A 9,099-nucleotide genomic window follows, 5' to 3' on the forward strand; every position below is an offset into this window, starting at 1 on the left:
ATGTTCTTATAGGCACTATAGTATTGCCAGCCTAATCTCGGGAGTTGATAGGCTTGAAGTCAGAAGTAGGCTGTGATTCGACGATAAATTAACAGGCACAGCATTGATTATTTGCAACGCAGGACAAGCTAGTTAAACTAGTAATATCAGCAACCATGTGTAGTTAACTAGTGATTATGTTAAGATTGATTGTTTTTTTATAAGATAAGTTTAATGCTCGCTGGCAACTTACCTTGGCTCCTTGCTGCACTCGCGTAACAGGTGGTCAAGCCTGCCACGCAGTCTCCTCGTGGAGTGCAATGTAATCGTTATGATTATGTAATTGTTATGAAAACTTGAAATCGGCCCTAATTAAAATCGGCCATGCCGATTAATCGGTCGACTTCTAGTTTGTACACATGCATATACACACACTCTCATATGTAAATAGTGCCAGACATGCACTCAAACATATACAGTTGGCCTTGCTGTTATGATTTTAGTTGTCCTTGATGTCCCTAGTTTTTCTTTGCATTGTTGTTTTCTGTTTCTTTTTTCTCATGAATTCATTTTCTTGGTTGTTGGTGCATTGGAGGGGTTCATGGGGGTGGGGAATGGAATTCATTTTCTTTTTTATTATTGTATGTTTTCTTTCTGGGGGGGTAACTGTGGGAGGGGTCTGGGATGGTTGAGGGACAGCTATGGGGAACTGTATGGGGTCGGGGGATCTTCGAGGGTTCGCGTCCCCGTTTTCTTTTTTTGTCCCTTATGGGAGATCTGTCGACGTGCCCTTCAGCAGGGCGTTGACCCTGGATGCTTCTGTGTGTCGCTCTGAATGGGAGTCTGTTGGATGACTGGTGTGGTGCAGTTGTTGAGCGGCTTCACTGCAAGAATATTGTGTTTTGGATACTCAATAAAAAATTTAAAAAATGTAAAGGGTGGGGGGAGCTCATTAGAATAATGTGTAGAATAACACCCAAACATGAAAAGGAGGATAATTAAATGTTTCTACCTTTGAGTACCTATGATGTCATTCTGTTACCGGGTGTTGATCCACTTCACTTACTGTATTTCAATAACAGAAAGAGATTTTTCATATCTTAGCTGACACCCCAATCTTTCTTCGAATCTTAATTCAGAATAGATAACATTAGTTTCTGACCATGTTTTCAAAAAATAAGGGAGATTGACTGTCATTCTGTTACCAAGCTTAGCATCTGCACTGTTCCTCAAGTGTGTTTTAGTCAAATTTTGTGGCAATTGTTAAAAGTAGACTTTTGCATATGGGTGTATGGTTTGTTAAACTTAGCAATCAATGGTTTTGTTTGGCATACATTTTAAAGTGAAAAAAGTGAGTCTCAGCATCACTCTGTCACCGTGGAATTGCCCTACATTGAAATGGGAAGTGTTTTACAGAAAAGCTACCATCGACAACTGACACGTTTGTTGAAGTATAGGACATACAGTTGAAGTCGGAAGTTTACATACACCTTAGCCAAATACATTTGAATTCAGTTTTCACCATTCCTGACATTTAATCCTAGTAAAAATTCCCTGTCTTAGGTCAGTTCGGATCAACACTTTATTTTAAAAATGTGAAATGTCAGAATAAAAAAGTAGAGAGAATGATTTATTTCAGCTTTTATTTCTTTCATCACATTCCCAGTGGGTCAGAAGTTTACATACACACAATTAGTATTTGGTAGCATTGCCTTTAAATTGTTTGACTTGGGTCAAACGTGTTGGGTAGCCTTCCACAAGCTTCCCACAATAAGTTGGGTGAATTTTTGCCCATTCACCCTGACAGAGCTGGTGTAACTGAGTCAGATCTGTAGGCCTCCTTGCTCGCACATGCTTTTTCAGTTCTGCCCACAAATTTTCGATAGGCTTGAGGTCAGGGCTTTGGAAGTATGCTTGGGGTCATTGTCCATTTGGAAGACCCATTTGCGACCAAGCTTTAACTTCCTGACTGATGTGTTGAGATGTTGCTTCAATATATCCACATAATTTTCCTGCCTCATGATACCATCTATTTTGTGAAGTGCACCAGTCCATCCTGTAGCAAAGCACACCCACAACATGATGCTGCCACCCCCGTGCTTCACGGTTGGGATGGTGTTCTTCGGCTTGCAAGCCTCCCCCTTTTTCCTCCAAACATAACGATGGTGATTATGGCCAAACAGTTCCATTTTTTTTTTTATCAGACCAGAGGACATTTCTCCAAAAAGTACAATCTTTGTCCCCATGTGCAGTTGCAAACCGTAGTCTGGTTGTTTTATGGCGGTTTTGGAGCAGTGGCTTCTTCTTTGCTGAGCTGGATATAGATACTTTTGTACCTGTTTCATCCAGCATCTTAACAAGGTCCTTTGCTGTTGTTCCGGGATTGATTTGCACTTCTCACACCAAAGTACGTTCATCTCTAAGAGACAGAACGCGTCTCCTTCCCGAGCGGTATGACGGCTGCTTGATCCCATGGTGGTGTTTATACTTGCGTACTATTGTTTGTACAGATGAACGTGGTACCTTCAGGCGTTTGGAAATTGCTCCCAAGGATGAACCAGACTTGTGGGGGTCTAAAAAAAAATTTTCTGAGGTCTTGGCTGATTTCTTTTGATTTTCCCATTTTGTCAACCAAAGAGGCACTGAGTTTGAAGGTAGGCCTTGAAATACATCCACACCTCCAATTGACTTAAATGATGTCAATTAGCTTCAGAAGCTTCTAAAGCCATGACATAATTTTCTGGAATTTTCCAAGCTGTAGAAAGGCACAGTCAACTTAGTGTATGCAAACTTCTGACCAACTGGAATTTTGATAGTGAATTATAAGTGAAATAATTTGTCTGTAAACAATTGTTGGAAAAATTACTTGTCTCTTGCACAAAGTAGATGTCCTAACCGACTTGCCAAAACTATAGTTTGTTAACAAGAAATGTGTGGAGTGGTTGAAAAACAAGTTTTAATGAGTCCAACCTAAGTGTATGTAAACTTCCGACTTCAACTGTAAATAGATTGGTGCCAGGATGGCTTTTCAATTAAAGAGTTTATTGACAGTCAGTCATTGAACGTGCATAACCCAAAAATAGAAAAGTCATCCATAAAGCTAAATACAGTCATCTAAACGTTATCCAAACGTAAAATACTCATCCAAATACAGTCATCCAAAACCAGAACACAGTCATTCAAAAGGCCAACAGTCACCCCCCCTAAAAAGAAGTCATCAAAACACCAAAAATAGCCACCCAATATGGATGTCCACAGATGTCAGTAGTGTGTGTGTGAGAAAACAGCTCTGAAGTCCCAACAGCACACCCTGCAGCCATCAATACCACTAATTATCACAAAGGCGGTTGAAAGCGGAGAGCTTGTCTTTCACCGGCTACAATAGGCACATTCATAGGGAGACACCCGAGTACCAGAGGTTACCATTGTGTGTCACACACAACTCTATGGGAATAAGCTTTGAAAGTAATCCTGCCGGTGACCGAAATGCCCCTACCCACGTGCCGGTGCTGAAACGAATGTCAGCACACACACATCAAAAAGGTACACAGACCCACACAAACATCTCCAGCCTTTAGCATGTGGGAATTATGTTACCTGGAAGTGAGACACACACACACAGTGTATAGCAGCACACTCCTCTGTTTTATCTGATCCAATGAGTAAAATTATTTTGTGCCACTTTTCTATTTTATCACATGATGAGTCGTGGTGGTATGCCCAGCTGTGTCCTTTACAATAAATAGCCTTTGATTTACGTGGCCAACAATCATTTCCTTCTGAGCCACTTCAGACAGTGTTAGATGGGGAGATTCATTTGAGATTATAAATCAAATGGGTCATGGAAGTGGGCTAATAAACCAGTCAAGAGTGAAAGCTGAGCTCTCCTAAAAATAGACTAACCCCCTCCCAAAAGCACTGGCTTCAGTGGCCTGGATGAAATACAACTATAACAGCTAAAGCAGTGAATGTCAATGATGTTTTGATGAATTGTCCTGGTGTAATATGGCAAACTTGATTCCAGACAGACTTCTGTTCTTAGACACTCTCTCCTTGTTTAAAAGTTATTTCTCCAATCTTGACATGACTAGTAATTCCATTTTAATGGCATGACTATAATGGGATAAGAGTGGTTGCATTCAAAACCATGACAATTATTTTTTATTATTCACTACATTTTATCCATAGAATGGTCCTTTGTAGGCAGGTTTGTTGACATTTGCATCTAAAAGCCTAATTGAGAAATTCTGAATCAAAGTTGGCATATTTCTGACATTTTGGCCTTACCCAGGCCTTTTTAAGACTCCATAATGTTTCATCTATAGGTGCTGCATCTCTCGCTCTCTCAAAAGTATGTGGACACCTGCTGGTCGAACATCTCATACCAAGATCATTAATATGGAGTTGGTCCCTGCTGGTCGAACATCTCATACCAAGATCATTAATATGGAGTTGGTCCCCACTTTGCTGCTACAACAGCCTCCCCTCTTCTGGGAAGGCTTTCTACTAGATGTTGGAATATTGCTGCGGGGACTTGCTTCCAATCAGCCACAAGAGCATTAGTGAGGTCGGGCACTGATGTTGGGTGATTTGGACTGGCTCGCAGTCGGCGCTCCAATTAATCCCAAAGGTGTTCGATGGGGTTGAGGTCAGGGCTCTGTGCAGGCCAGTCAAGTTCTTCCACACCGATCTCTACAAACCATTTCTGTATGGACCTCGCTTTGTGCACGGGGGGCATTGTCATGCTGAAACAGGAAAGGGCCTTCCCCATTATTCCACCAAACTTTACAGTTGGCACTATGCATTGGGTCAGGTAGCGTTCTCCTGGCATCCTCAAGACCCAGATTAGTTAGTCGGACTGCCAGATGGCGAAGTGTGATTCATCACTCCAGAGAACGCGTTTCCACTGCTCCAGAGTTCTATGTCAGGGAGATTTACACCACTCCAGCCGAAGCTTGGCATTGCGCATGGTGATCTTAGGCTTGTGTGCAGCTGCTCAGCAAAGGAAAGCCATATAAATAGCCTAATTTGAAAGGGTGTCCACATACTTGTGTGTGTGTGGAGATATATTTCAATAACATATTTTTTCAGTAATTCTTGAAAAAAATAACAATAATTAGAGAGATAGATAGAGAGAGAACATAATATACATATAAATAACATAAGATACTCTACAGGCATGTAAAAGTTCCAGAGTGGGATATTTGCTAGTTTTAAAATGATGGCCCATTTTATACAGAGAAATTGGCACAGTAGGCTACGTAACCCATCACAGCCCACTTTTTACTTGTATCATGCCACATTTAGCAAATCACCAGCAGAGGGTGACCATTTTGAATCAATTTTCCCATTCACTCTGTTGGTTATGCTTACAAATTGGATCAAAACTTAAAAACGTGTCCTTGTTTCATTCGGAATCACTCATAATGACTAATGGCTGTCTTATAATGGCTGTCTTATCATTCCTCTGATAGTCGCTTCAGTACATACAAAATGAACATAAGAGATTGCCTACTGTCTGATACAGTTGTATAAACAGCAGAGAGACAGAGAAACACCATGCCCTTAATATTTATCTAACCTTGTACTGGTAGCCAAAGTATAGTTTCATGTGAAAACATGTAGCATTTTTTGTCTTATCAACACACAACTGCCATCAGATTATGATATGATCACCCCAAAATATTGACAATTTTTGTCAAAATACCCACAGAAAAACAGATAAGCTTTAACACCAAAAAAGCATCAATTAATTCAAGAGCAAGACCGATTTTACATATCTAAGGACCTCAAAATATCTCAGGGTAAACACCATATGTGTCTCGGATAATGTAAATATTTTCAGACTTAAAGGATGTGGGTGCGGCAACTTTTTGGCATGCCACACAAGACGAGGCTGGCTCCCCTATCGGTGCCTGACCCTGGGTAGCTCGGGGCTGACATCACGATCATCACCCCCCGATGACACACAGGCACACATGCGCACGCACACTGGGGACAAGTGGCCAAACAAAGCAAGCATCTAGGAAAACTGGCCATGCTGGGAGATTAGATGTTCTTGAGTTGTTCAGGTGGGGCAGCAAATGGAATTCTGTCAGCACAGACATCATGTATTGTACCCACCACAGTACAGGTCAACAGCTCTCACACAGATCCTTGGAAATAGAGTGAATTCTAAAAGAAAGTGTTCAAATAACAAAACATCTAGTCAATGACGTGCGCGAGTTCATTTTCCTGGCTCATGGTCTGATTTAGGTTCAATAAAATTGATTTAAGTACAAGTAATATTTAATCTTCCTTCTTTTGGTCTAATATTTACACAGGTCTAATGCATTACACACACACACACACACACACACACACACACACACACACACACACACACTTCCCTTGATGTAATGAATTCATAGTTAGAATGGGGAGAGAGCCAGAGAGCCAATGAAAGCGGTCTGAAGACTACATTTACAGTACAGTGGTTACCTTCCAACTCCAAACACCATAACAGACACAGAGCACTTCATCAATAAATATTCCAGTTCAATGCCAAATGAATGTAGCTCTGCCAATGACGTAAAATACAGCCAACTTTAACATACACACAGCTAGGTTAAATCAGTTTGCAGTCCAAACAGTCCAGGGTCGTATTCATTAGGCAACAAACAGAAGAAAATGGATTGAAACAGGGAGGGACTCCTGAACTTGTTCATAAGAAACGCTGATTTTAATTTTCGCTACGGTGTGCCCTAATTAATAAGCTACTCCCCAGAAATCATAAAATATTGGCTGTGTTAAATCCACCACTGAAACCTGAACAATTTGCTATTCCTTTTCTTTATGTGTCTATGAAAATGGCTAGTTGTAATGATTTAATAGACATAATTATGGTTGTTATGTTCAATGGTCGTACCCAGACATAAGCGTTTTTAAATGCCACCTTGTGCGTGAGTGTCTTGTTGGACTGACCCCCCCATCTAAACAATGTTGTCAGTCTCCTTGGATTAAATATCCAGCATACATAATTATACAGGGTTTTTCATGGTATGTGGTACAGCCTTCCTTTTTTGTAAAGTTATTGAACTGCAGACTATGTAGATGGAAGGTTCAACAATTAGTAAATAGTCAGGTCTCTAAATACCCTGAGGCACCAAATCAAGGGAAGGGTAGAACAGTTTGAGATATCCTATTGTTGAAATTGTTGATTTGAGGCCAGGTAACCATACCAAAATCCTGGCCTAGTGACCTATACCCTTCAGAACCTACAATGTAAAACGGACTTCAAAAATCAGTTCCAGCTTGTAACATCATCCTGCATGTGTCTCCTTATTGCATCCAATAGAGTGTCTTCTTATTAGCACGTTCGTTTGATATCCTTGAAAAGCGCTTCAGGTCTAGAGGGGGTCAGAACTATGCCCAAGATGTTACAATCCTATATATATGGTGGTTGTATACAGAAACCAACAAGACATTTCAGGAGAAACCAATGCATTAACATCTTTAAAGCTTTTTGGATAGATCTAGGCTAGCCTACTCAACATCACCGCAAGTAGCGAGGCAGTAAACTGACTGCAGAGACTATTTTTTTCCCACGCTCTCGCTCTCAGAGCACCTTACCCAGTCCTATTTGTTTAAAAGCTACATCAATGCATATGGATACTAACACCATGGTAGTTAAACAGGTCATATACATCTTGTTAATTCATCCTGTAGCTTTTTTCTACAACAAAGACACGGTGGCGTGCCAGTTACCTGCAAGAAGAGTGTCCTGGAGACAGCGGAGTTGCACAGCCCTCATCCACCAAATGTATCCTGGACGGTGCGTATGAATGGTAAGCTGTTAAAATCACACTGCCCGAGTCTATGATTTCCATCGCTGACCGCCAAAATATCATACCAAAGTAGGCGCCTGGCTATTGTAACCGGCCGGGTTTAGTGTACTTCGCATTGGGCACTCGCTACGCTACTCTTTACAGAAAATAAATAAAGCAATCCACCGCTGCCACTCTCGCGTCTGCTCACGGTGAAATCCGACACCACTGCGTCGAGCGTATGGCGCTATCATGCGGCACGTCCAATCGGCTTATTTCCATAAAACGTTTCGCTTCCATATGTAAATTAGATAAGCCTATGGGCAAATGTCAACATTAGTACACGTGTTTATTTTAGCTCGTGCTTCAACCTCTTGTGTATTGTTCTAGATACTTTCCATATAGCTGAATAAATATATAATTCACTAAGTGACAGGATTTGAAAGGTCAGTGGAGATTTTGTATGCCACCGTGTATCTTTCTTACCCCTCTTCATAAATGTTTTATATGTGCAGTTGCTTTGTTTACATTGAGTCAGTTGAGAGATTATAGAAACTCACCACCTCACCTGTCATTGTGCTGCTATGGTCTCCCCTGAGTTCACATAATGGGAAAAGTATGTACCATCCCATACAAGTTGGATAATAAATGGTGTGACGACAGAAGAGGTCCACGTGGGGTGTTTCCCCCCTTATTCAGCAAGCTCTCACACAAGTTACCTGATAGGTAGTGACCTTCCTTATGCCAATGGTATTGAACCAATAGCCTAACACATGAACAACTCTTGAAAAAAAAATACAAAGACTTTTGATTGTCTTTATTAAGACATCCTCTATATGAAATTTCAGCCAGATCGACCAGCCTGCCCAAGCCACCTGCATGCTAGACCCCCACCAGTCTAGTCAATAACTCAACTCTCTCCCAAGACTATTTATTTCGCAGTTCACACCTTTGATTTATAAAAAAATAAAATACAAAATACAAAAAATAACCACATACACCTCAAATATACATTTACACACAGAAACAGCAAATCCTCCATATAATTCATCTCATATGACTAATAGTACTTTAGAGCTCTTTTTACTTGCACACAATATAGCTGGGTCGCCCCATCCTGTCCCTATGGGTCCACCTCACCGCAGCGCGCCAAACCAACACACCCCACTCAGCTTTAGAATCTTAGTGAAGCATTCATTATTGGTGTCGGGTGTGTTAGGTCAAGGCGAGAGAGACAACCCACAGGACAGCAGACCCCCAGGGCCAGGACTGAGCAGCCCAGCAGCTAGGGATTGCCTAAATGGGTATCTCCCCT

The 9,099-nt window shown here is 41.2% G+C and overlaps 1 protein-coding gene across 1 annotated transcript in view; it reads right to left on the reverse strand.

Moving 5' to 3' along the window:
* The window catches only part of LOC115195567 (rho GTPase-activating protein 18), a 46,859-nt gene extending 38,844 nt beyond the window's left edge, over positions 1–8,015 (reverse strand). Inside the window, exon 1 of the mRNA XM_029755550.1 lies at positions 7,726–8,015. Coding sequence (XP_029611410.1) covers positions 7,726–7,868 — 143 coding nt within the window. The 5' untranslated portion in view covers positions 7,869–8,015. The remainder of the gene's footprint in view (positions 1–7,725) is intronic.
* Positions 8,016–9,099: the final 1,084 nt, after the last annotated feature.

Source organism: Salmo trutta, chromosome 6, assembly GCF_901001165.1.
Source record: "Salmo trutta chromosome 6, fSalTru1.1, whole genome shotgun sequence".
In the NCBI taxonomy this organism is placed as follows: Eukaryota; Metazoa; Chordata; class Actinopteri; order Salmoniformes; family Salmonidae; genus Salmo; species Salmo trutta.